This window comes from Pithys albifrons, chromosome 2, assembly GCF_047495875.1.
Source record: "Pithys albifrons albifrons isolate INPA30051 chromosome 2, PitAlb_v1, whole genome shotgun sequence".
Taxonomy (NCBI): Eukaryota; Metazoa; Chordata; class Aves; order Passeriformes; family Thamnophilidae; genus Pithys; species Pithys albifrons.
Window position 1 is genome coordinate 120,444,848 of NC_092459.1, and position 27,399 is coordinate 120,472,246.

A 27,399-nucleotide genomic window follows, 5' to 3' on the forward strand; every position below is an offset into this window, starting at 1 on the left:
GCTCTGCAGAGGGACCTGGGCAGGCTGGAGAGACCTGGAGAAGGATCTGGGAAGGCAGGAGGGCTCTGCAGAGGGATCTGGGCAGGCTGGAGAGACCTGGAGAAGGATTTGGGAAGGCAGGAGGGCTCTGCAGAGGGACCTGGACAGGATGGAGAGACCTGGAGAAGGATCTGGAAAGGCAGGAGGGCTCTGCAGAGGGACCTGGACAGGATGGAGAGACCTGGAGAAGGATCTGGAAAGGCAGGAGGGATCTGCAGAGGAACCTGGACAGGCTGGAGAGACCTGGAGAAGGATCAGGAAAGGCTGGAGGGATCTGGAGAGGGGTCTGGACAGGATGGAGGGATCCGGGGAAGGATCTGGACAGGATGGAGAGGTCTGGAGAAGGACCTGGACAGGCTGGAAGGCAGGAGGGCTCTGCAGAGGGATCTGGACAGGCTGAAGGGATGGGCTGATTCCAATGGGATGAAGTTCAACAAGGCCAAGTGCAGGTCCTGCCCTTTGGCCACCCCAACCCCTGCAGCGCTCCAGGCTGGGCACAGAGTGGCTGGAGAGCAGCCAGGCAGAGGGACCTGGGGGGACTGAGGGACAGGAAGCTCAACAGGAGCCACCAGTGTGCCCAGGTGGCCAAGAAGGCCAAGGGGATCCTGGCCTGGATCCAAAGTAGCGTGGCCAGCAGGCCCAGGGCAGTGACCCTTCCCCTGGACTCTGCCTTGGGGAGGCCACACCTTGAGTGTTGTGTTCAGTTCTGGGCCCCTCAGTTGAGGCAAGAGATTGAGGGGCTGGAGCGGGGCCAGAGAAGGGACTGGATGTGGCACTGAGTGTCCTCTGAAACACCTCCAGGGACAGAGAATCCACCATGTCTTGATCCAACCCCACTGTGATCACCAGCCCAGGGCACTCTGTGCCCTGAGCTGGTGATCACAGTAGGGTTGGATCAAGGGTTGGATCAAGGGTTGGACTTGGTGATCTCAGAGGTCTCTTCCAACCCAAGTGAGAAGAGCAACGAGGCTGGAGAAGGGAGTGGAGCACAAGTGCTGTGGGGAGAGGCTGAGGGAGCTGGGGGTGTTCAGCCTGGAGAAGAGGAGGCTCAGAGGTGACCTCAGCACTGTCTGGAACTGCCTGAAGGGAAGTTGTGGCCAGGTGGGGGTTGGTCTCTTCTCCCAGGCACTCAGCAATAGGACAAGGGGGCACGATGGGCTCAAGCTCTGCCAGGGGAGGTTTAGGTTGGATATCAGGAAGAAACTCTTTGCAGAGAGAGTGCTCAGGGATTGGAATGGGCTGCCCAGAGAGGGGGTGGATTCCCCATCCCTGGAGGGTTTTCAGCTGAGCTTGGTCGTGGCACTGAGTGCCATGATCTGGTAAAGGGACTGGAGTTGGACCAAGGGTTGGACTTGATGATCTCAGAGGGCTTTTCCAACCCAATCCATTCTAGGATTCTATGCTCATTTAGCTCCCATCATGCATTAATGAGATCATTAATTAACGATCTCTCTTCATTCCCTGGAGATGGTTCCACACTCCCATTCTCAGTGTATTTTGCAGCTGAGCTGCCTCATTAATTCCTCCCCAGGTGCTCCCACTGCCCACCCCAGGGAAGCAGCTCAGTTCAATTCTCCTCCCACACTTCTGCCTGTCAACTAAAAGGGACACTGAACTCTGAACTTCATGTTTGTTTTGGAATTGCCTTTTGATCCACTTAAGGATCATCCAGATCACCAAGAACAAACAAACAGAACAAACCAGCACCCAGAATTTCTGGAGCCCAAATTACAGCTCTGAGCCCTTTGCTGCACGGGGTGTGAATCCATAATTCCCCCTTATTTTTTAATTAAATGAATTAATTATTTCCCCTCTAATTTAATTTTTAAAAATTTAATTAATTAAAAATTCCCCTGAAATTAAATTTATAATTTTATTTGTTAGTTAATTTACCTTTAATTAATTTCCCCTTAATTTTTGGGCCTCATTGTGTGCTCCCCCCATACCTGTAGGACAAAAAATTCTGTTTCCTTTCAGCAGCTCCAAAGGTCCCTCAGGGCTGGGGGGTGAACTGGCCCTGCTCAGGCCCTGCTGCTGTTGAGTGTGGACTGAGAAGCTGCAGATCGAGGCCCCCAACCCCAACCACCCACAGCAAGAACCATCAAACCCACCTCCCACCCAGCACAGCCCCAAAGGGCTTGGGGAGCCACAGGAACTGCTCATCTCCTCCCGGCTTTGGGAGTGGAAGAGAGGGTGGGATTCCCAAGGGATGTGTCTGATTCCATCCCCCTGGACTGATGGTTGTGATTCTTTCAGGGCCACCATCTCCTCTGGGCATTTTCTCTCCCATCATGTGGCTTCCTTTGGTCAGGAAGGGGTTTTGATGATGCTGAAGGGTCTGTGCTCATTCCCACAGCTGCTCCTCTCTCACCTCCTGCCTAAGCCCTGCAGGATCTCACCTGAGCTCTCAGTTTCTCCTCTACACTGTCCTTCTTCCTTTTCCCTTCTCCTTCTCTGTGCCCTGTCCAGCCAAACACCTCAATGGGTACCTGGCCATGACCAGCAGGACCCGCCGCTCTCACCCCACAGGGGAGATCGTGGTCAACGTGGAGCCTGAGGTTCCCATCAAGAAGATGGAGACCATGGTGAAGTTGGAGGCTGTGAGTACCCCCCTGGCAGCACCCATTCCCCCACGGAATTCCTGATCTCCGAGGGATCCCACCGGGAAAACAGATTCCTGCAAAGATGCTGCAGGGCTGGAGCCCCTTTGGAGCCAGGCTGGGAGAGCTGGGGGGTCACCTGGAGAAGAGAAGGCTCCAGGGACACCTGAGAGCCCCTGGCAGGGCCTGAAGGGGCTCCAGGAGAGCTGGAGAGGGACTGGGGACAAGGGAGGGAGGGACAGGACACAGGGAATGGCTTCCCAGTGCCAGAGGGCAGGGCTGGGAAAGGGGATATTGGGAAGGAATTCTTTCCTGTGAGGGTGGGCAGGCCCTGGCACAGGTGCCCAGAGCAGCTGTGGCTGCCCCATCCCTGGGAGTGTCCCAGGCCAGGCTGGACAGGGCTTGGAGCAACCTGGGAGAGTGGGAGGTGTCCCTGCCCATGGAAAAGGGTTAGAATTAAATGATATTGAAGGTTCCTTCCCACCCAAACCGTTCTGCAATGAGATGATCCGTGCCCAGCTCAGGGTGTGTTTCTAACCTGCTCTCCCTCTCCCTGTTCCCTCCACCCTGGATGGCAGAACTCGGATGCAGTGGTGAAGGTGGACGTGGTAAGTGATGGATCTTCTCTGCATCCCTTCTCCCAGCACTCTGCTCCCAATCCAACCCTTCTGTTTCAATTTCAGTGCACCATCCTCTGTATCCTCACTCTCCAAGACAGGCAGGGACCCCCCCTGTGCCAAGGCAGGGACCCCTCTGGGCCAAGGCAGGGACCCCCCCTGTGCCAAGGCAGGGACCCCCCTGTGCCAGGGCAGGGACCCCCCCTTTGCCAAGGCAGGGACCCCCCTGTGCCAAGGCAGGGACCCCCCCTGTGCCAAGGCAGGGACCCCCCCTGTACCAAGGCAGGGACCCCCCTGAGCCAGGGCAGGGACCCCCCCTGAGCCAGGGCAGGGACCCCCCCTGTGCCAAGGCAGGGACCCCCCCTGTACCAAGGCAGGGACCCCCCTGAGCCAGGGCAGGGACCCCCCCTGAGCCAGGGCAGGGACCCCCCCTGTGCCAAGGCAGGGACCCCCCCTGTGCCAAGGCAGGGACCCCCCTGAGCCAGGGCAGGGACCCCCCTGAGCCAAGGCAGGGACCCCCCCCTGTGCCAAGGCAGGGACCCCTCTGGGCCAAGGCAGGGACCTCCCTGTGCCAAGGCAGGGACCCCCCTGGGCCAAGGCAGGGACCCCCCTGGGCCAAGGCAGGGACCCCCCCCTGTGCCAAGGCAGGGACCCCTCTGTGCCAAGGCAGGGACCCCTCTGTGCCAAGGCAGGGGCACAGCATCCTTGTCCCCTCCACGGATGTGGCAGTGGCCTGGTTGCTGCAGTTTGGGAAGCTCTTCCAGGCCAGGATTTCTCATCCCAGGAGGAGCAGAACACACAGGACACTGTGGGAGGGTTTCTGGCTATTCCCACCACAACCAGATTCCAGCTGGGAAAGGTGTCCCTGCACCACGAAGAGGACCCAGAGGGCTTTGCTGGGCAGAGTTTTTGGGCTGTTGCCGTGTGAGATTCAGGAGCTGCAGCCTGGGGAATGCAGGGATGAATGGGATGATGGAAAGGAGGGGTTGTCTTGGGATTTTCCCATCCTTGGAAGTGCTCCAGGCCAGGTTGGATGGGGCTTGGAGCAACCAGGTCTAGTGGAAGGTGGAATGAGATGAGCTTTAACATCCCTTCCAACTCAGACCATTCCATGACTCCATCACTCTGACACTGTTTCCTTGGAGCCTTGGTCATCTTCCTTTGGAGCCTTGGTCATCTTCCTTTGGAGCCTTGGTCATCTTCCTTTGGAGCCTTGGTCATCTTCCTTTGGAGCCTTGGTCATCTTCCTTTGGAGCCTTGGTCATCTTCCTTTGGAGTCTTGGTCATCTTCCTTTGGAGCCTTGGTCATCTTCCTTTGGAGTCTTGGTCATCTTCCTTTGGAGCCTTGGTCATCTTCCTTTGGAGTCTTGGTCATCTTCCTTTGCTGCTTTGTGTCTCAATGTCTGTGAAAGGGGGAAGTCAAAGAGCCCACCCAGCCTGGAGGGTTCTCCCCTCTCAGGGGCTTCACTCACCACCTTTGTGCTTCAAGAGATGTTTCCCCTCCCTCTGATCTGATCCCTCCCCTTCCCTTGTTCCTGCAGACTGAGGAAGAGAAGGAAAAAAAGAAAAAGAAGAAGAAAGGAGGAGGAGGAGGAGGAGGAGAGGAGGTGGAAGAGGAGGAGCCTGACGAGAGCATGTTGGACTGGTGGTCCAAGTACTTCGCTTCGATTGAGACCATGAAGGAGGTGGGTGCAGAGCAGGGCAGGGCTGTGACTGTGGAGAGGAAACCTGTTCCCTGGGGGGGAGGTCTCACCTATTTCCAGCTCCTCCCAAAGGAAACAGCCCTTGCCAACCATGACTGGCACAGAACCATTTAGGCTGGAAAAGCCCTCCAAGCTCATCGAGTCCAACTGCCGAGGCCACCCCTGAGCATGTCCCCAAGTGCCGTATCCACAGGGTGGGCTTTAAACCCCTCCAGGGATGGGAATTCCATCCCTGCCCTGGGCAGCCTTTCCATGAGGAAATTGTTCCCAATATCCAGCATTTCTCCCCCAGCAACTCCGGCAGCAGGAAGCGGCCGCAGCGGAAGCGGAGGAGAAGGAAGAGATGGAGATTGGAGAGGGTAAGCAGGTTGTGAGGGAGGGATCATGGCAGGGAAAGGTGGGACCAGGATTCCTGTTGGTGCTTGGACACCCCTTGTGGAACCTGCAGCAGCTCTTTGGCCAAACCAGTTGCTCACAGGGCGTTGTGTTTCCCCAGGAAGGGTCAGGTTTGGGGAGTGCTTTCACCTCCACATTGAGGCCCAGTGAAGAAGAATAGACACTCTTAGGGCAAGTCCTCTCACCGAATTCATCCCAACCATGAGATGAATTGTGGCCTGAAGGCATTTTTCCCTGAAGGAAGTTGGGGCTCTGGAGCTCAGTTGGGCTGTTGCACAAGTCTGAAGTTGGGGGAGACTAATTGGAGTTGGGACCAGTTGGTCAGGAGTGACTTTGTCTCCTTTCCAGTCCCACCAGTGGGGTTGGGAGGGGTTCCCCTGGGGACATCCAGCCATGCTCTCTGTATGTTCCATGTCCCCATGTCAGCAGGTCCTGGTCATGCCCAGGTGATGCAAAACTCTTTAGCTGAGGAAAATCCTGAGCCTCGTTTCTTTTGAAGGACTAATTTTCACATCACAGGACAGATGAGGTTGGGTCTTGCTGAGCTTGGGCAGAACTCTGAGCAGGTTCTTCCTGGGGTTTCACTTGTAGCTGGGGGGTGGCTGCTGCCCCCCATTGGTGTTTTTCTGTCTCCTGAGAAGGATCCATTTCCCTTGGCTCTCCCATCCCTTCCTCCTCTCCTCTTCCACCAAGGTCTTTGCCATCTGTCTGTCCCCAGCCCCCATGAAAGCTGGCAGAGCCACAGGGATTGGAGAGGGGTGGGAGAAGTTCCCTCTGAATCCACCTTTCCAGCCTGTTCCCAGCTGTCAGTGGCTGCTGGTTGATCTGAATAGAGACTTTAATGACCTTTGATTGCAGCTGGTCATGGGCTCAACCCCTTTGTGGTGCTGAGCATCGAGCACTGTCCCCTCTGCAATTCCCAGGCTGGGGTTTTATTCCTCAGGCTGCATCCAGCAGGAAAAGTCTCCAGTAGAAGGAAGGAGAGGAGATGCTGTGGGCAGAATTAGGTTTTCTCACCTCTCCATCCATGCTTTGTAGTCCTCCAAGGGATTTCTGCACCTGGAAGTTCCCTGCTCAGAGGTCTCTGGGCTGCTGGAGCTGCTGTGACCTTGGCCAGAGCCAAGGGAAGTCAGGACAGGGTTGGGGTGGGAGCTGCAGGCAGTGGCACCTGCCAGCTTTCATGGTCCTCCTGTTTGGCCAAGTGCCTCCTCCTCCCTGTCTCCTCCACCCTCCTCATCCTCATCTCCATCTCTTCCTCCCTGTCTCCTCCACCCTCCTCATCCTCATCTCCATCTCCTCCTCCCTGTCTCCTCCACCCTCCTCATCCTCATCTCCATCTCCTCCTCCCTGTCTCCTCCACCCTCCTCATCCTCATCTCCATCTCCTCCTCCCTGTCTCCTCCACCCTCCTCATCCTCACCTCCATCTCCTCCTCCCTGTCTCCTCCACCCTCCTCATCCTCACCTCCATCTCCTCCTCCCTGTCTCCTCCACCCTCCTCATCCTCATCTCCATCTCCTCCTCCCTGTCTCCTCCACCCTCCTCATCCTCATCTCCATCTCCTCCTCCCTGTCTCCTCCACCCTCCTCATCCTCATCTCCATCTCCTCCTCCCTGTCTCCTCCACCCTCCTCATCCTCATCTCCATCTCCTCCTCCCTGTCTCCTCCACCCTCCTCATCCTCATCTCCATCTCCTCCTCCCTGTCTCCTCCACCCTCCTCATCCTCATCTCCATCTCCTCCTCCCTGTCTCCTCCACCCTCCTCATCCTCATCTCCATCTCCTCCTCCCTGTCTCCTCCTCCCTGTCTCCTCCACCCTCCTCATCCTCACCTCCATCTCCTCCTCCCTGTCTCCTCCACCCTCCTCATCCTCATCTCCATCTCCTCCTCCCTGTCTCCTCCTCCCTGTCTCCTCCACCCTCCTCATCCTCATCTCCACCCTCCCAGTCCATGGAGCCCACCCTGTGCCCGATGCCCACCTTGGAAAAGCCCTCCCAGCCCATGGAGCCCACCCTGTGCTCAATACCCACCTTGGCAAAGCCCTCCCAACCCATGGAGCCCACCCTGTGCCAAATGCCCACCTTGGCAAAGCCCTCCCAACCCATGGAGCCCACCCTGTGCCAAATGCCCACCTTGGCAAAGCCCTCCCAGCCCATGGAGCCCACCCTGTCTCCTCCCTGTCTCCTCCACCCTCCTCATCCTCATCTCCATCTCCTCCTCCCTGTCTCCTCCACCCTCCTCATCCTCATCTCCATCTCCTCCTCCCTGTCTCCTCCACCCTCCTCATCCTCATCTCCATCTCCTCCTCCCTGTCTCCTCCACCCTCCTCATCCTCATCTCCATCCCCTCCTCCCTGTCTCCTCCACCCTCCTCATCCTCATCTCCATCTCCTCCTCCCTGTCTCCTCCACCCTCCTCATCCTCATCTCCATCTCCTCCTCCCTGTCTCCTCCACCCTCCTCATCCTCATCTCCATCCCCTCCTCCCTGTCTCCTCCACCCTCCTCATCCTCATCTCCATCTCCTCCTCCCTGTCTCCTCCACCCTCCTCATCCTCATCTCCATCTCCTCCTCCCCAACGCTCCCCTTGGACTCAGAAACCAAACTTGGTGACTCTCCCATGAAAGGCTCCAAGGCTCAGGCCAAGCACAAGGACAAGTCCAAGACCCCCAAGGACGACAAGAAGAAGAAGCAGCAGCAACAACCGGCCCCTGAGCAACCTGAGAAGAAGAACAAGCAGAAGATTGATGAGCTGAAGGTTCGTGTGACAGGGGGAGGAGGGGGGATGGATGCCCACACTGCTTCCAAACCCTGAGATCAGCTCAGCTGGTTCAAACTTGGTTGTAACAATGCCAAGGTCACGGGTTCAATCCCCTGTGTGGGCCATTGACTCAAGAGTTGGACTGGATGATCCTTGTGGGTCCCTTCCAACTATTCTGAGTCCGTGAAGTGCCTAATCCTGGGAGAGCTGTGCCTTGGGATGTCTCACCTGGGGATGTGTCCTGGGACAAGGCTTCCAGCTGGGTCTGGAGGAGCCAGAGGTCACAGGCGTGACAGAAACGGGGTTGCCCTGGGATAGGCTTGTCCTTGGGACAGTTTGGATGTGCCCTGGCTGGAGGGGAGAGTTTTCCAGGCTGGACTCAGGGCAGGGGGGGCTCTGCTTTGGTGATCCCAAGAATCTGTTAGGATTCATGTAGGATGTGATTCTGGAGTTCAGAAGGGGTTTGGAACTGGACCTTGCACAGATTGGGAACAACGAGCTCACCCATTCAGAGATTCCTTTGTATGTTAAAAGTCCAAGGAGGTACTTGGGGCATCAAGGTCCAATCCAATAACCCTGGAGATCCTTCCCCTTCCTAGAGAACTGGGCACTGGGAGCTGAGATGTCCATGTTCACAGAATCCCTGAGGCTGGAAAAGCCCTCCCAGCCCATGGAGCCCACCCTGTGCCCGATGCCCACCTTGGGAAAGCCCTCCCAGCCCATGGAGCCCACCCTGTGCCCGATGCCCACCTTGGCAAAGCCCTCCCAGCCCATGGAGCCCACCCTGTGCCCGATGCCCACCTTGGCAAAGCCCTCCCAGCCCATGGAGCCCACCCTGTGCCCGATGCCCACCTTGGAAAAGCCCTCCCAGCCCATGGATCCCACCCTGTGCCCGATGCCCACCTTGGCAAAGCCCTGCAAGGCCCTGGAGCCCACCCTGTGCCTAATGCCCACCTTGGCAAAGCCCTCCCAGCCCATGGAGCCCACCCTGTGCTCGATGCCCACCTTGTCCCCCAGCCCAGAGCACTCAGTGCCACGGCCAGTCCTGCCTTGGGCACCTCCAGGGCTGGGCACTCCAACCCTCCCTGGGCAGCCCCTGCCAGGGCCTGACCACCCTTTCCAGCAACCAATTCCTCCTCCTGTGCCCCCTGCCCCTGCCCTGGCCCAGCCTGAGGCCGTGCCCTCTTCTCCTGTTGGTTGTTCCAAGCTGACTGAGAACTCACCGTACCTTTTCCTCCCCATTTTTTTTTTTTAAACCCCAATTCCCCTCCTTTAACTTCCTGTCATCTCAGGTCTTCAACAAAGAGCTGGAGTCAGAGTTTGACAACTTTGAGGACTGGCTGCACACCTTCAACCTGCTGCGGGGGAAGATCGGGGACAACGAGGACAACGCCACGGAGGAGGAGCGGATCGTGGGCAGGTTCAAGGTGGGTTCCAGCGCTCAGGAACGGGGATGTTGGCTGGGCCCTCTGCTCTGGGATGGGTCTGCCCGTCCCGAGCCCCCGGGCAGCAGGGCTGCCCTCAGGCTGTGCCCTCCCTGGCTCCAGGGCTCCGTGTGTGTGTACAAAGTGCCGCTGCCCGATGACATCACCAAGGAGGCAGGATACGACCCCACCTTCGGAATGTTCCAGGGCATCCCCAGCAACGACCCCATCAACGTGCTGGTCCGAGTCTACATCGTGAGGGTGAGTGGGGGCCTGGGCTGGGGGGTGACCCCGACATTGCTGCTCTCCCAGGAGCTGCTCTGGCTTGGCTGTCACCAACCCTGGTCTGGTCTGGTCCCCCTTCCCCCTCCCAGAACTTTCCCAGCAAAGGAAAGGGAAAAAAAACCTGAAAAGAAACGAACTCAAAAGAAACTGAAGTGAATAAAAAGAATAAATTATATTTTCTAACATTCACAATCACAGTGTATGGACAGTACAGAGGATCCCACCCCCAGGGGAAAGAGAAAGGGAAAAAGGGGAACTGATTAACCAGAAAATTGAGAAAATGAACCAGAAAATTGAGAAAATGAACCAGAAAATTAACCAGAAAATTGAGAAAATGAACCAGAAAATTGAGAAAATTAACCATTTTCTGGTTAATTTTCTCAATTTTCTGGTTCATTTTCTCAATTTTCTGGTTCATTTTCTCAATTTTCTGGTTCATTTTCTGAATTTCTGGTCAATATTCTCAATTTTCTGGTTCATTTTCTCAATTCTCTGGTTCATTTTCTAGTTAATTTTCTCAATTTTCTGGTTCATTTTCTCAATTTTCTGGTTAATTTTCTCCATTTTCTGGTTCATTTTCTCAATTTTCTGGTTAATTATCTCAATTTTCTGGTTAATTTTCTCAATTTTCTGGTTAATTATCTCAATTTTCTGCTTAATTTTCTCAATTTTCTGGTTCATTTTCTCAGTTTTCTGGTTCATTTTCTGGTTAATTTTCTCAATTTTCTGCTTAATTTTCTCAATTTTCTGGTTAATTTTCTCAATTTTCTGCTTAATTTTCTCAATTTTCTGGTTCATTTTCTCAATTTTCTGCTTCATTTTCTCAGGGGAAAGAGAAAGGGAAAAAGGGGAACTGATTAACCAGAAAATCAAGAAAATGAACCAGAAAATTGAGAAAATGAACCAGAAAATTGAGAAAATGAACCAGAAAATTGAGAAAATGAACCAGAAAATTGAGAAAATTAAGCAGAAAATTAACCAGAAAATTGAGAAAATGAACCAGAAAATTAACCAGAAAATTGAGAAAATGAACCAGAAAATTGAGAAAATGAACCAGAAAATTGAGAAAATTAAGCAGAAAATTGAGAAAATGAACCAGAAAATTGAGAAAATGAACCAGAAAATTGAGAAAATGAACCAGAAAATTAACCAGAAAATTAAGCAGAAAATTGAGAAAATTAAGCAGAAAATTGAGAAAATTAAGCAGAAAATTGAGAAAATTAAGCAGAAAATTGAGAAAATTAAGCAGAAAATTGAGAAAATTAACCAGGAAAGGGAGAAAGGAAAAAACTAGAAACTCAAAGCAGTTTGTGCTTAAACCAACTATATATGTTTATACAGAAAAGAGAAAATTAAAGGAAACCACAATAGAACACACACACAAGTTAGAAATAACAAGGAATAACTTCCCACTCCCAGGGAACACAAATCCCACCATTCTAACTAGAAATAACTCGAGAGAAGTCAATTCCCCAGAGACAGACTTAAGCTGAGAGAAAAACTAAGAACAAACAATTGATTTCCCCAAGATGACACGGTGGTGAGCTGGGCCTGGGCCTGGCCTGGCCCTCCTGGGACAGCTGGGAGGGTCCTGCTGGGACCACAGCTTGGAGGGACTGACCCAACCACTCCCACACCTGCTCCTGCACTTTGAGATGATGTTGGAATATGGGATCTGGAGAAGGACCTGGACAGGATGGAGGGGTCTGGAGAAGGATCTGGACAGGATGGAGGGGTCTGGAGAGGGACCTGCACAGGCTGGAGGGATCTGGAGAGAGACCTGCACAGGCTGGAGGAATCTGGAGAGAGACCTGCACAGGCTGGAGGGATCTGGAGAGGGACCTGCACAGGCTGGAGGGATCTGGAGAGAGACCTGCACAGGCTGGAGGGATCTGGAGAAGGATCTGGACAGGCTGGAGGGATCTGGAGAGAGACCTGCACAGGCTGGAGGGATCTGGAGAGGGACCTGCACAGGCTGGAGGGATCTGGAGAGAGACCTGCACAGGCTGGAGGGATCTGGAGAAGGATCTGGACAGGCTGGAGGGATCTGGAGAAGGATCTGGACAGGATGGAGGGGTCTGGAGAAGGACCTGGACAGGATGGAGGGGTCTGGAGAAGGATCTGGACAGGCTGGAGGGATCTGGAGAGGGATCTGGACAGGCTGGAGGGATCTGGAGAAGGATCTGGACAGGCTGGAGGGATCTGGAGAGGGACCTGGACAGGCTGGAGGGATCTGGAGAAGGATCTGGACAGGCTGGAGGGATCTGGAGAAGGATCTGGACAGGCTGGAGGGATCTGGAGAAGGATCTGGACAGGATGGAGGGACCTGGAGAGGGACCTGGACAGGCTGGAGGGCAGGAGGGCTCTGCAGAGGCATCTGGACAGGCTGGGGGGATCTGGAGAAGGATCTGGACAGGCTGGAGGGATCTGGAGAAGGATCTGCACAGGCTGGAGGGATGGGCTGATTCCAATGGGATGAAGTTCAACAAGGCCAAGTGCAGGTCCTGCCCTTTGGCCACCCCAACCCCTGCAGCGCTCCAGGCTGGGCACAGAGTGGCTGGAGAGCAGCCAGGCAGAGGGACCTGGGGGGACTGAGGGACAGGAAGCTCAACAGGAGCCACCAGTGTGCCCAGGTGGCCAAGAAGGCCAAAGGGATCCTGGCCTGGATCCAAAGTAGCGTGGCCAGCAGGCCCAGGGCAGTGACCCTTCCCCTGGACTCTGCCTTGGGGAGGCCACACCTTGAGTGTTGTGTTCAGTTCTGGGCCCCCCAGTTGAGGAAAGAGATTGAGGGGCTGGAGCGGGGCCAGAGAAGAGCAACGAGGCTGGAGAAGGGACTGGATGTGGCTCTGAGTGTCCTCTGAAACACCTCCAGGGACAGAGAATCCAACATGTCTTGATCCAACCCCACTGTGATCACCAGCCCAGGGCACTCAGGGGTGGGAAATGGGGCCATCCCTGAGTTGTCCCCTGCCATGGACAGCACTGAGGCACCTCACCTGTTCCCCCCAGGCCACGGACCTTCACCCAGCTGACATCAATGGTAAAGCTGACCCCTACATTGCCATCAAGCTGGGCAAGACAGACATCAAGGACAAGGAGAACTACATCTCCAAGCAGCTGAATCCTGTCTTTGGGAAGTGAGTTGTCCCAGCCCTGTTGCCTTGTCTGTGCCTGGAAGGGCTGAGCTGGGCCTGAGCCAAGCTCTGAGCCACTTGGGGGGTGTCACAGAGTTACTCCAGCCCTTGGACCTGCTCCTGAGCTGTCCCACAGCTTGAGCTGGAAAGACAGGACTCATCCCACAGAACTTCCCTGGGAAGGAGTGAGGGTGTCCTCCCTCCACCATGTCCTTCTTTGCCCACATGTGGTTAATATAATACTGGGTGTTAAAGAGATGTCCAGCTCTTATTGAGACCAAATCACTTTAGGAATCATTAGACATAAATTTGAGTGAGAATAAGACACACAAACTTAATTGAGACATCCAGGACAGGCCACCTCCTGTCCAGGGCTGGTGGGTCTGGCACAGCCCAGCCAGAGATTCGGTTCAACAACCACCTCACCCACGGGTCAGCCTTGGGTGGCTGCCAGACCCTCCAGCAGCTTTTCCCTCCTTCCCCTGCCCCAGATCCTTTGACATCGAGGCCACCTTCCCCATGGAGTCCATGCTGACGGTGGCTGTGTACGACTGGGACTTGGTGGGCACCGACGACCTCATCGGAGAGACCAAGATTGACCTGGAGAATCGTTACTACAGCAAACACCGGGCGACCTGCGGCGTGTCCCAGACCTACTCCATGTATGGGCTGAGCCTCCCTGCCCAGCCTTCCTCCTGCCCCTCCTCTGCCTCACCCTCCAGAGCCTTCCTCCTGCCCCTCCTCTGCCTCACCCTCCAGAGCCTTCCTCCTGCCCCTCCTCTGCCTCACCTTCAGAGCTGTCCCTGCCCAGCCTTCCTCCTGCCCCTCCTCTGCCTCACCCTCCAGAGCCTTCCTCCTGCCCCTCCTCTGCCTCACCTTCAGAGCTGTCCCTGCCCAGCCTTCCTCCTGCCCCTCCTCTGCCTCACCTTCCAGAGCCTTCCTCCTGCCCCTCCTCTGCCTCACCTTCAGAGCTGTCTCTGCCCAGCCTTCCTCCTGCCCCTCCTCTGCCTCACCCTCCAGAGCCTTCCTCCTGCCCCTCCTCTGCCTCACCCTCCAGAGTCTTCCTCCTGCCCCTCCTCTGCCTCACCCTCCAGAGCCTCCCCTGCTCAGCCTTCCTCCTACCCCTCCTCTGCCTCGCCTTCAGAGCTGTCCCTGCCCAGCCTTCCTCCTGTCCCTCCTCTGCCTCACCTTCAGAGCTGTCTCTGCCCAGCCTTCCTCCTGTCCCTCCTCTGCCTCACCTTCAGAGCTGTCTCTGCCCAGCCTTCCTCCTGCCCCTCCTCTGCCTCACCTTCCAGAGCCTTCCTCCTGCCCCTCCTCTGCCTCACCTTCAGAGCTGTCTCTGCCCAGCCTTCCTCCTGCCCCTCCTCTGCCTCACCCTCCAGAGCTGTCCCTGCCCAGCCTTCCTCCTGCCCCTCCTCTGCCTCACCCTCCAGAGCTGTCTCTGCCCAGCCTTCCTCCTGCCCCTCCTCTGCCTCACCTTCAGAGCTGTCCTTGCCCAGCCTTCCTCCTGCCCCTCCTCTGCCTCACCTTCCAGAGCCTTCCTCCTGCCCTTCCTCTGCCTCACCTTCCACACCAAGCCTGCAGGAATCTCCCACCTTTATTTCCTGCTAATCATAGAAGGATTTGGGTTGGGAAGGAGCTTTGAAGGTCACCCAGTCCAACCCCCCTGCCGTGGGGAAGGATTAAAGGAGGAGTCTGTGCCATCCCCTCACTGACAGGATTTGTGACCAGCACAGCAGGGAGGGGAGTGGGTTGTCAGTGGGTTCCCAGGGCAGGAGGCACTGGGGGGACTGGGAAGAGGGGTGAGGTCAGAGCTGAGGCTGATGGAGTGATGCTGAACATCAGGAATCCAGTGGGATGCACTGGGAATTCCAGGGCTGAATCGAGGTGTTTGCCAAGTGTAGTCTGGGGGCAAGAGCATCCCAATCTGCTCTGAAGTTTCCCATTTGCTGCCCCACATCCTTTCCCTGGGAATCCTGAGTCCTTCAGGGTGCAGGGGTTGTTGTGCTGGGAAAGGGAGACAAAATGGCTTTTCCCTCCAAATCTTCTGGGCCCCCCAGTTGAGGCAAGAGATTGAGGGGCTGGAGTGGGGCCAGAGAAGAGCAACGAGGCTGGAGAAGGGACTGGATGTGGCACTGAGTGTCCTCTGAAACACCTCCAGGGACAGAGAATCCAACAGGTCTTGATCCAACCCCACTGTGATCACCAGCCCAGGGCACTCTGTGCCCTGGGCTGGTGATCACAGTAGGGTTGGATCAAGGGTTGGATCAAGGGTTGGATCAAGGGTTGGACTTGTTGATCTCAGAGGTCTCTTCCAACCCAACTGAGAAGAGCAACGAGGCTGGAGAAGGGTCTGGAGCACAAGTGCTGTGGGGAGAGGCTGAGGGAGCTGGGGGTGTTCAGCCTGGAGAAGAGGAGGCTCAGAGGTGACCTCAGCACTGTCTGGAACTGCCTGAAGGGAAGTTCTGGCCAGATGGGGGTTGGTCTCTTCTCCCAGGCACTCAGCAATAGGACAAGGGGGCACGATGGGCTCAAGCTCTGCCAGGGGAGGTTTAGGTTGGATATCAGGAAAAAATCCTTTGCAGAGAGAGTGCTCAGGGATTGGAATGGGCTGCCCAGAGAGGGGGTGGATTCCTCATCCCTGGAGGTTTTTCAGCTGAGCTTGGCCGTGGCACTGAGTGCCATGATCTGGTAAAGGGACTGGAGTTGGACCAAGGGTTGGACTTGATGATCTTGGAGGGCTTTTCCAACCCAATCCATTCTATGGTTCTGTGATTCTTGCCCCCCTGACCTCACCCTCCTGTTCCCAGACACGGCTACAATGCCTGGAGAGACCCCATGAAACCCTCCCAAATCCTGTCCAAGCTGTGCAAGGAGGGGAAGGTGGATGGGCCACACTTCGGGCCAGGAGGAAGAGTGAAAGTTGCCAACAGGGTGTTCACCGGCCCCACGGAGATTGAGGATGAAAATGGTAGGACCCCGTGGGGTGAGGGTTGTGGGGGGGAGTGGGGTCTGGGCTGTCCCCTCCTCATCCAGGGCTGGAATCATGGAATGGTTTGAACCACAGGATGGTTTGGGTTCCAAGGGGCCTTTCAAGGTTGTCCAGTCCAACCCCCCTGAGACAGATTTGGTGGCCCAACCACCCCAGCCCTGGAATCACCACCTCAAATGGACCTCCCAGTATGTGCCCAGTTCGGAATCACTCATGGCCATCCATGGCCCAGAGTCCCCAAACTGGCTCTGAATCCTCCTCCTGGCAGGGTGTGTCCAAAGGACAGGGAAGACACCTCATCCCCACTGGCTTTTCCAGGTTTAGGGAGCTCTGATCCTTGGAACTGCACCCCCCAAACACTGGGAGAGGGGGGTTGTGCCCAGGAAAGAGGGAAGAAGGTCAGGAGGGCAATGTGGTCAATGGACATGGAATGAGTCCAGACTGGGATGGGGATTGGACCTTCTCTCAGGATAGAGAGAGTAGGAGAGGAGTCAGGAAGTGTTGGCTGAAGGACAAACTGCACACAAGGAAAGGAGAGGACTGGGCAGTTCTTCACCACTGGAACAAAGCCCACCCTGGCTTCTCCAGGGGTTGGGAAGCTCTGCTCCATGGGACTGCACCCCCAAACACTGGGAGAGGGGGGTTGTGCCCAGGAAAGAGAGAAGAAGGTCAGGAGGGCAATGTGGTCAATGGACATGGAAGGGATCCAGACTGGGATGGGGATTGGACCTTCTGTTGAGATAGAGAGAGTAGGAGAGGAGTCAGGAAGTGCTGACTGAAGGACAAACTGCACACAAGGAAAGGAGAGGACTGGGCAGTTCTTCACCACTGGAACAAAGCCCATCCTGAATTTTCCAGGTGTTAGGAAGCTCTGCTCCATGTGACTGCACCCCCAAACACTGGGAGAGGGGGGTTGTGCCCAGGAAAGAGGGAAGAAGGTCAGGAGGGCAACATCGTCAATGGACATGGAAGGGATCCAGACTGGGATGGGGATTGGACCTTCTGTTGGGATAGAGAGAGGAGTCAGGAAGTGTTGGCTGAAGGACAAACTCCACACAAGGAAAGGAGAGGACTGGGCAGTTCCACACCATTGGAACAAAGCCCATCCTGAATTTTCCAGGGATTAGGAAGCTTTTCTCCATGTGACTGCACCCCCAAGCACTGGGAGATGGGGGGCTGTGCCCAGGAAAGAGAGAAGAAGGTCAGGAGGGCAACGTGGTCAATGGGCATGGAATGGGTCCAGACTGGGATGGGGATTGGACCTTCTGTCAGGATAGAGAGAGGAGTCAGGAAGTGTTGGCTGAAGGACAAACTCCACACAAGGAAAGGAGAGGACTGGGCAGTTCTTCACCATTGGAATGAAGCCCACCCCACCTTCTCCAGGGGTTAGGAAGCTCTGCTCCATGTGACTGCACCCCCAAGCACTGGGAGATGGGGGGCTGTGCCCAACACTCTCAGTGTGCCCAAGAAAGAAGGAGGCAGGTCGGGAGAGGTGAAGACAAACCGTGCACAAGGAACTGGGGAGGACTGGGCAGTTCGGTGGCAGTGGAGGCACAGGGAGGGTCCCTGCTGTCCCCCTGCCCCGTTCTCCAGGCTCTGCTGTGCCCCCCAGGCCAGAAGAAGCCGACGGACGAGCACCTGGCGCTGACGGTGCTGCGGCACTGGGAGGACATCCCGCGGGCAGGCTGCCACCTGGTGCCCGAGCACGTGGAGACGCGGCCGCTGCTCAACCCCGACAAGCCGGGCATCGAGCAGGTCCTGGGGGCCCGGGGGGCGGGGACAGAGCAGCCCTGACCTCCCCTCAGGGTGGGCAAAGCAGCCCTGACCCCCTTCAGCATGGGCAGGGCAGGGGGGTGGTCACCCCAGAGCGGCGCGTGGGCATCAACACCCCTTTGAGGTCACCCTTTGGTCCCATCAGACTCAATCTCCTCCTGCTCCAGCCGCACCCATTCCATGCCCTCAGTCCCTGATCCTCCTCCCCTGAGCACCTTGGGAACCCACCAGGGCATGGGGCACTTCTGCAGGGGGTGGAGAAGGTCTCATGGCACAGGAGAACCTTGTCCTGCCCCACATCTGGAGGGTTCAGGATTGCAGGTCCTGCCCCACATCTGGAGGGTTCCACACTGCAGGTCCTGCCCCACATCTGGAGGGTTCCACACTGCAGGTCCTGCCCCACATCTGGAGGGTTCAGGATTGCAGGTCCTGCCCCACCTCTGAAGGGTTCAGGATTGCAGGTTCTGCCCCACATCTGGAGGGTTCAGGATTGCAGGTCCTGCCCCACATCTGGAGGGTTCAGCACTGCAGGTCCTGCCCCACATCTGGAGGGTTCAGGATTGCAGGTCCTGCCCCACCTCTGGAGGGTTCAGCACTGCAGGTCCTGCCCCACCTCTGGAGGGTTCAGCACTGCAGGTCCTGCCCCACCTCTGGAGGGTTCAGCACTGCAGGTCCTGCCCCACATCTGGAGGGTTCAGCACTGCAGGTCCTGCCCCACATCTGGAGGGTTCAGCACTGCAGGTTCTGCCCCACATCTGGAGGGTTCGGCACTGCAGGTCCTGCCCCACATCCAGAGGGTTCAGCACTGCAGGTCCTGCCCCACCTCTGAAGGGTTCAGGATTGCAGGTCCTGCCCCACATCTGGAGGGTTCAGCACTGCAGGTCCTGCCCCACATCTGGAGGGTTCAGGATTGCAGGTCCTGCCCCACATCTGGAGGGTTCAGGATTGCAGGTCCTGCCCCACATCTGGAGGGTTTTCAGCACTGCAGGTCCTGCCCCACATCCGGAGGGTTTTCAGCACTGCAGGTCCTGCCCCATATCTGGAGGGTTCAGGATTGCAGGTCCTGCCCCACATCTGGCACGACCAGGCTGCTGTTGGAGAGGAGGAGGAGCTGGGGGTGGTCTCTGTGGGCAGAGGGAGCAGGGAGGGCCAGGGGGGTCTGACTGTGGGCAGGGGGAGCAGGGAGGGCCAGGGGGGTCTGACTGTGGCCAGAGGGAGCAGGGAGGGTCAGGGGGGGTCTGACTGTGGGCAGGGGGAGCAGGGAGGGTCAGGGGGGTCTGACTGTGGGCAGAGGGAGCAGGGAGGGTCAGGGGGGGTCTGACTGTGGGCAGGGGGAGCAGGGAGGGTCAGGGGGGTCTGACTGTGGGCAGAGGGAGCAGGGAGGGTCGGGGGGGTCTGACTGTGGGCAGGGGGAGCAGGGAGGGTCAGGGGGGTCTGACTGTGGGCAGAGGGAGCAGGGAGGGTCGGGGGGGTCTGACTGTGGGCAGGGGGAGCAGGGAGGGCCAGGGGGGTCTGACTGTGGGCAGAGGGAGCAGGGAGGGTCGGGGGGGTCTGACTGTGGGCAGGGGGAGCAGGGAGGGTCAGGGGGGTCTGACTGTGGGCAGAGGGAGCAGGGAGGGTCGGGGGGGTCTGACTGTGGGCAGGGGGAGCAGGGAGGGCCAGGGGGGTCTGACTGTGGCCAGGGAGAGCAGGGAGGGCCAGGGGGGTCTGACTGTGGCCAGAGGGAGCAGGGAGGGTCAGGGGGGTCTGACTGTGGCCAGGGGGAGCAGGGAGGGCCAGGGGGGTCTGACTGTGGGCAGGGGGAGCAGGGAGGGCCAGGGGGGTCTGACTGTGGGCAGGGGGAGCAGGGAGGGTCAGGGGGGTCTGACTGCACCTCTCCAACCCCGCAGGGTCGCCTGGAGATGTGGGTGGACATGTTCCCCATGGACATGCCAGCGCCAGGCCCTGCCATTGACATCTCTCCCAGGAAACCCAAGAAGTAAGGAAGCAGCCCCGGGATAAGGGGAGCCTGGGGGTCAGCCCAGCTCTGCCCCTCCTGCTGCTGCCCCAGCCCAGCCCTCTGCTCAGGCTCCTCAGCCACATTGGCATTCCCAGAGACCCCAAGGCTGGAGGCACTGAGGGGTGTCCTCCCCTCCCAGAGCTGCTCCTGGGGGGGTGTCCCACCCCTCCCATGCCCTGCAGCCCCCCCATCTTTCTAGAGTAGGAAATCAAATCATTCCCAGTCCTTGGCACAGGGCCAGGGCAGTCAGAATGCCCAGCCCTGACTGTCTCCTATGCAGGATGGGTTAATCCCAGGGCATGGCATTCCAGGCAGTTTGGAATAGCCTTTTCCAGCAGGTGATGAATGAACCAGAGCCCTGGGGCTACAAGGACAGAGCTGGTTATTCCAAGCAGGACAGGGCAGTGTCTGAAGAGCCCTTTCATCCCCACCCTGCCCTCTCCCAACTCCTTCAGAGAGAAGAAAGACATTTTTTCCCTCAAAATCCCCCCTAGTCCTGCCCTGCCCAGCTGGACTCTGTCCCTGTGTCCCTTTTCCCACCACCAGGGCTGGAATACAGGAGTGATCCAGGGAGTCCTGGTGGGAGCCTCTTGTGCATCCCAGGCAGAGGGAACATCCCTGGATCCCACCTGGAGGTGCTGGAGAGGCAAAGAATGGGATAAGCTCCCACCTGTGGGTGCAGCCAGGAGGGGGCTGGAGGAGATGACAGGAGTCAGATGGGCCCATCCAGGGCACTGCCAGAGGGAGATCCCAAAGGGAGTGGGATTAAGGCAGGTGTAAGTCTCCTTCCCCTCACCTGAAGGACTCCCTGGGGTTGTGCTTGTGGCCACACATCCCTCAGCATTCCCACGCTGAGCTGGGAGCTGGAAGGAGCCTGGATTCTGCTCTTCCCACACCCAACCCCACCAGAGCTGATCTCTCCATCATCAAAATTCCCAGCCAAGCCAAACAGGACTGGGAACCCCCAGGTTGCTGCACACAATGCTGGGAATACCCTGGAGGGTCTGAAGCTCCTGGAGTCCTAACAAGGACAGGGAGCCTGTTTTGGGAGGGACAGAGCCCTTGAGTAAAATAAAGGAGCTGCACTCTTGTTGTTTTGCAGACCCAGTTTTGGCCACAAATCTCCAAAACCCCAAGCCTGGGCTGTCCCCTCAAGCCTTTGGCTTGGGCCTTGCAGGGGTTCAGAGCAGAGGAGGAGAAGCTCCCCCTGCTGCTCTGCTCACACTGCTGGGGCTGATCTGAGCTCTCATGGAGGTCATGGAATGGTTTGAGTTGGAAGGCACATTAAAGATCATTTAATTTCAACCTCCTGCCATGGGCAGGGACACCTTCCACTATTCCAGGCTGCTCCAAGCCCAGTCCAGCCTGGCCTTGAACACTTCCGTGAGAGGAGATGGGTGAGGTCCAAACCACCTTGGATGGACATGCCAGGGTGACCCTTTGCAGATCCTGCCCTGACCCTGCCAATGGGGAGCTCTCCCAAAAGCTCCTTGGGAATTAACAGGGGCTGTTAATGACAGAATCACAGAATTCCTTGGGTGAGATGGGTCTTTAAAGAGAATTTAATTCCACCCTCTGCCATGGGCAGGGACACCTGTCAATGTCCCAGGTTGCTCCAAGCCCCATCCAACCTGGCCTTGGACACTCCCAGGGATGGAACAGCCAGAGGTTCCCTCCCCATCCTTTGCCAGGGTCTGCCCACCCTCACAGCCAATATCCCATTTATCCCTGCCCTCTGGCAGTGAGAAGCCCTGTTGGCTCCCTCCATGCCTTGTCCCCAGCCCCTCTCCAGCTATCCTGGAGCCCCTTCAGGCACTGGAAGGGGCTCTCAGGTCTCCCTGGATCTTTGTCCTCTCCACCTGAGCAATCCCAGCTCTCCCAGCCTGTCCCATAAGAACAGTCCCATCCCTCAGATGCATCCATTGTCCCCTCCTGTTCCTGCCCTCGTGATGCCTCAGATGGATCCCTGGGAGCTCCCTGTGATGCTGGTCTCTGGCAGCACCCCCGGTGCCCTCCCCCTGTGCCTCACCTGGCTTTTCCTCCTGCCAGGTATGAGCTCAGAGTGATAGTGTGGAACACAGACGAGGTCATCCTGGAGGACGATGATTATTTCACTGGCGAGAAATCCAGTGACATTTTTGTCCGGGGGTAGGTACAGGGTGACATTCCAGCACCACCTCCTCTGCTCCTCGCCGGGGTGGGGGGTCTGGGTGCTCACTGGGGTCTCCAGGGTGGTTCTGGGGTGGGAAGGGGAGTATGACACGGATGGTGGGCAGGGTGCCAATGCTGCCCGTCTTTCCTGTGCTGTTTTCTGCCTCTCCATCTCTCTTGGCTGCTTGGCCTGGGCTGGTGCCCAGCTCTGAGCTGTGGGTTGTTACCTGGAACACCTCTGAGGTGGTTTGGGAAGATGACACCTTGCTGGTGGGAGAGGAGATGTCTGACATGTCAGTCAGGGGGCAACGGCCACGGCCTCCCTGTCGGTCCTGTCTGCCCCTCTCTGGCCTTGCCTTGGTGCCCCTCTTGGCATTTCAGCCCTGCAACCTCCACTTCACTTTCTGCACCAAACTGTGGTTTGTTCCCATCTCTGCTTCCCTCTCATGCAGCAGGAGGAGAAAACCCCTTCCCAAACCTGCACACATCGTGGAATCACAGAATCATGGAATGGTTTGTGAAGGAAGGAACTTCAAAAATAAATTCCAACTCTCCTGCCATGGGCAGGGACATTTCCACTATCCCAGAGTGCTCCAAGACCTGTCCAGCCTGGCCTTGGACACTCCCAGGGATGGGGCAGCCACAGCTTCTCTGCCCAACCTGTGCCAGGGCCTGCCCACCCTCCCAGGGAAAAATTCCTTCCCAACACCCCACCCATCCCTGCCCTCTGGCAGTGGGAAGCCATTCCCTGTGTCCTGTTCCTCCATGCATTGTCCCCAGTCTCTCTCCAGCTCTCCTGGAGCCTCTTCCAGCCTGCTCTGCTCCAGCAACACTCCCAGCTCCTGCCCACCTCTTTAATGTCTCCCTGCCCAGAGACAACCCATTTCCATCCCTTTCTCCCAATCTTCTCTGTTCCCCCTGGAACCCTCCTGACCCCACTCCCACTGTGCCCCCTGGAGATGCTGCTGCAGTGACTGGAACAGCCCCAGCCCTTTGCTCACCTCTTTTAGGTCCTTCCAATCCTGAAGCCATCCCAGCTGCACAGACAGGATGGTCCTGTGCCCCCTCCTGCCCCATATAAGCTGTGCCCCTCCTCTCCCCTTGGCCCTGCAGGTGGCTGAAGGGTCAGCAGGAGGACAAACAGGACACTGATGTCCATTACCACTCGCTGACTGGTGAAGGCAACTTCAACTGGAGGTACATCTTTCCCTTTGACTACCTGATGGCTGAGGAGAAGATTGTCATCTCCAAGAAGGAGTCCATGTTCTCCTGGGATGAGACTGAGTACAAGATCCCAGCTCGCCTCACCCTGCAGGTCTGGGACGCCGACCACTTCTCAGCCGATGATTTCCTGGGTGAGTGGAGGGGCCACAGCATCCTACAAACCCCTTGAGATGTGCTGGTGAGAGCAGCTGGGATGGGAGGGCAGGAGGACCCTGCAGAAGGATCTGGACAGGCTGGATCCGTGGGCTGACCATGTGAGGGTCAAGCAAGCCAAGTGCCAGATCCTGCCCTTGGGTCACAACAGCCCCTTGGAAGGCTCCAGGCTGGGGCAGAAGGACTGCAAAGAGGGAAAAGGCCCTGGGGGTGCTGTGACAGCAGCTGGACATGAGCCCAGGTGTGCCCAGGTGTGCCCAGGTGTGCAAGAGGCCAGTGGCCCCGGGGCTGTGCCAGCCCTGCTGTGGCAGCAGGGCCAGGGCAGTGCCCGTCCCTGTGCTGGCCCTGCTGAGGCACCTCCAGGGCTGGGGCAGTTCTGGGCCCTCAGCCAAGAGACACCCGGAGGGGCTGCAGCGTGTGCAGGGCAGGGAGCGGAGCTGGGAAGGGGCTGGAGCAGCAGGAGGGGCTGAGGGAGCTGGGGGGGCTCAGCCTGGAGCAAAGGAGGCTCAGGGGGCACCTTCTGGCTCTGCAATCCCTGCCAGGAGGGGGGAGCCGGGACAGGGGGTCGGGCTGTGCCCCAGGGCACAGGGACAGGAGGAGAGGGCACGGCCTCAGGCTGGGCCAGGGCAGGGGCAGGGGGCACAGGAGGAGGAATTGGTTGCTGGAAAGGGTGGGCAGGCCCTGGCAGGGGCTGCCCAGGGAGGTTTGGAGTGCCCAGCCCTGGAGGTGCCCAAGGCAGGACTGGCCGTGGCACTGAGTGCTCTGGGCTGGGGGACAAGGTGGGCATCGGGCACAGGGTGGGCTCCAGGGGCTGGGAGGGCTTTGCCAAGGTGGGCATCGGGCACAGGGTGGGCTCCATGGGTTGGGAGGGCTTTGCCAAGGTGGGCATTGGGCACAGGGTGGGCTCCATGGGCTGGGAGGGCTTTTCCAAGGTGGGCATCGGGCACAGGGTGGGCTCCATGGGCTGGGAGGGCTTTGCCAAGGTGGGCATCGGGCACAGGGTGGGCTCCATGGGCTGGGAGGGCTTTTCCAACCCAAATTCCCTGATTCTGAGAGCCCTTGTCTCCACTGCTCCTGTAGCACCATCAGCATTTTCCTTCCCAGAGCCGGTTCAGAGCTGCTCCCCCGGGCAGGAGAGGCTGGTCCAGCCCATTCCAGCCAAGCACTCGGCATTGTGGGGGTGCCAACCCCTGTGCTCCCCTTTCTCCCTCCAGGGGCCATCGAGCTGGACCTGAACCGCTTTCCCCGGGGGGCCAAGACGTCCAAGCAGTGCAGCCTGGAGATGGTGACCAACGAGGCAGAGCTGCCCATGATCTCCATCTTCAAGCAGAAGCGGGTGAAGGGCTGGTGGCCCTTCGTGGCCAGAGATGAGAACGATGAGCTGGAGATCACTGTAAGGATGGGCAAAAGGGAGGGGTCTGCACCCTGGGGGTGACACTCTTGGCAGACACCTTCCATCCCCTCCCACTGCATCTCCTGAGGGCCCCTCTGTCACCCTGTCCTGGGGGCTGAGGTGGGAGCGTGCCCCAGGTCTCAGCACAGCTCTCTGCTCCCTGCAGGGCAAAGTCGAGGCTGAACTGCACCTTCTGACAGCTGAGGAGGCTGAGAAATCCCCCGCTGGGCTGGCTCGGAACGAGCCTGATCCCCTGGAGAAACCCAAGTAAGTGGGAAACCCTTGCCCAGAGCAGGCATGTGGGATTCTGGGCTTCTGCTCCCACCTGGAGTGCTGCATCCAGCTCTGGGCTCTGGGAATGAGTGCAGAGGCCATGGAGATGCTCCAAGGGCTGGAGCCCCTCTGCTCTGGAGCCAGGCTGGGAGAGCTGGGGGGTCACCTGGAGAAGAGAAGGCTCCAGGGACACCTGAGAGCCCCTGGCAGGGCCTGAAGGGGCTCCAGGAGAGCTGGGGAGGGACTGGGGACAAGGGCTGGAGGGACAGGACACAGGGAATGGCTTCCCAGTGCCAGAGGGCAGGGAGAGATGGGATATTGGGAAGGAGTTCTTGGCTGTGAGGTTGGGGAGGGGCTGGAATGGCATTCCCAGGGAAGCTGTGACTGCTCCATCCCTACAAGTGTCCAAGGCCAGGCTGGAAAGGACTTAGAACAATCTGGGCTGGTGGAAGGTGTCCGTGCCCATGACAGGGAGAGGAATGGGATGAGCTTTAAGGTCCCTCCCCACCCAAACCACTCTGGGATTCAGTGACTCTGGGAGATGTGGTGGGATGATCCCTCAGGAGGGACACAGGTATGGGAAGTGTGGAGGAGTCACACTGGGGGATGTGGGAATGACTGAGAGTCATGGGCAGAGCCACTGCTGGTGCCCCCCATTGCCTGCTCTTCACTGCCCCACTGCTTTGCCTTCATCCATTCCTCCTCTGCCTCTCCTCTTGGCTCCATCTCCTTCCCTTGGTCTTCCACCCCCTCCTCCTCCTCTCTGCTCCTCCCCACCAGCTCCAACATTGACTGGAATCTTCCTCTTCCCTCAATAGCCTGCAGTCCTTCTGCTGGCACATGTCATAGAATCTTGGAATCATGGAAGGGTTTGGGTGGGGAGTGACCTTAAAGCTCCTCCTCTTCCACCCCCTGGCATGGGCAGGGACACCTCCCACCAGCCCAGGTTGCTCCAAGCCCCGTCCAACCTGTCCTTGGACACTTCCAGGGATGGGGCAGCCACAGCACTCCGGGCACCCTTCTCCGTGGTGCTGAAATAACGCCGGGCGTTGCTTCCCCCGCAGCCGCCCGGACACGTCCTTCATCTGGTTCCTGAACCCGCTCAAGTCCATCAAATACCTCATCTGCACGCGCTACAAGTGGCTCATCATCAAGATCGTGCTGGCGCTGCTGCTCCTCATCATGATTGCCCTCTTCCTCTACAGCATGCCGGGGTACATGGTCAAGAAGCTGCTGGGAGCCTGAAGAGCAGGAGCCTCTCCCACCTCCCAGCCCTGCGGCACAGCCTGCCCGGGCTCCACATCCTTCTCCTCCCCGCAGCCCTCGGCAGCTTCGGGGGGCATCTCCTTCCTGCTGGCGCTGCTGGGCCTCCTCTTTGATTCCTCCTCTGCAGGTTCTTCAGGCTCTGGCCCCAGAGAAATGGGGCTGGGGGCTGCCATCCATCCCGGGGCTGTGCATCCCTCGCCGGGGCTGGGAGAGGTGCCCAGTGGGCTCAGGGGGCTCAGAGGCCTCTGCCCACTGGGGTCGTGGCCGGTGCCCTCTTGGGGACCTCAGTCCAGTCCCAGGGGAAGGAGAGGGGAGCTGGGGCTGCACGGATGGAGCTGTGGGAGTGCTCTCAAAAGGCTCCTGGAGGGATGTTCAGAAACCAGGATGGAGCAGGGACCTGGCTTGGAGCAGCTGGGGACATGCCAGTCCCACCAGTGTGAGGGCACAGAGCACCCCCAGTGGTGTCCCCCCTGCCAGCACCATCCCTGCCCCACTCGTAGCTCTGGAGGTCACAGTTCCCTGGCACAGGGATTGGTCCCACCACGGGGACACCTGACACGGTGCCCCAGCAGCCACCGCGGCCCCACAGGGAGCCCTGGGGGTGGGTGAGGGCCAGACCCTGCCCTTCCCTCCCCATGGGGGTGTCCCTCAGCTCAAACACCTTCCTAAAATAACCCCCCACACGTGCTGGTGGCTGCAGGTCCCCAGGGCTCACAGGATCTGTGGCACAGTGGGAGCTCCCCGTGTCCCTCTGGATTCTCCACGTATTTTGTTTGGATTGATGACCATGGCTGGAGTCTTTCCTGCCATGTATGTTCAGGAAGGGCTCTTCTCCATGATATCCAGCTGGTGAAGAGCCACCTTTCCCAGCCTCCAGTGTGCAAGACCCTCACTGAATAATTAAGGACATCTCAGAGGTGTTTTGAGGATATTACTGTTGAAATCAGTCAATAAAAAGCACCTTCATGTCCGGGCTCCCTGTGCAGGTCTGGTGTTAGTGGGGAGGCTGCTCAGGGCTCCTGCTTTTCCAGAGGAGCCCTTTCCTCCCTTTCCTCCTGCCCTCCATCTGCCCTGTTCTTTCCTGGTCCCCCCTGCTTTTCCTGCTGCCTGTGCCCTGTTCCTGTGCCCTGGGTGAGGGGGATGGCTGGGCAGGGACACCCCAGTCACTGCCCTCCTGTGTCTGTTGGAGAGAGGAAGGAGGTGAGGAGGGACCGTGGGGC

General features: G+C 57.9%; 1 protein-coding gene across 4 annotated transcripts in view; it reads left to right on the plus strand.

Moving 5' to 3' along the window:
* OTOF (otoferlin) overlaps nt 1–27,081 on the plus strand; it is a 66,181-nt gene extending 39,100 nt beyond the window's left edge. For 3 of the 4 annotated variants that reach the window (XM_071547635.1, XM_071547636.1, XM_071547638.1), the window contains 17 exons: nt 2,569–2,639; nt 3,218–3,247; nt 4,798–4,941; nt 5,252–5,318; nt 7,949–8,109; nt 9,405–9,539; nt 9,660–9,797; nt 12,831–12,958; nt 13,447–13,617; nt 15,766–15,926; nt 17,560–17,702; nt 19,610–19,698; nt 21,769–21,867; nt 22,984–23,225; nt 24,462–24,640; nt 24,807–24,907; nt 25,978–27,081. In XM_071547635.1, coding sequence (XP_071403736.1) covers nt 2,569–2,639; nt 3,218–3,247; nt 4,798–4,941; nt 5,252–5,318; nt 7,949–8,109; nt 9,405–9,539; nt 9,660–9,797; nt 12,831–12,958; nt 13,447–13,617; nt 15,766–15,926; nt 17,560–17,702; nt 19,610–19,698; nt 21,769–21,867; nt 22,984–23,225; nt 24,462–24,640; nt 24,807–24,907; nt 25,978–26,158 — 2,240 coding nt within the window. In that variant the 3' untranslated portion in view covers nt 26,159–27,081. The remainder of the gene's footprint in view (nt 1–2,568; nt 2,640–3,217; nt 3,248–4,797; nt 4,942–5,251; nt 5,319–7,948; nt 8,110–9,404; nt 9,540–9,659; nt 9,798–12,830; nt 12,959–13,446; nt 13,618–15,765; nt 15,927–17,559; nt 17,703–19,609; nt 19,699–21,768; nt 21,868–22,983; nt 23,226–24,461; nt 24,641–24,806; nt 24,908–25,977) is intronic. The other variant, XM_071547637.1, reaches the window with a different exon arrangement.
* The last annotated feature ends 318 nt before the right edge of the window (nt 27,082–27,399 follow it).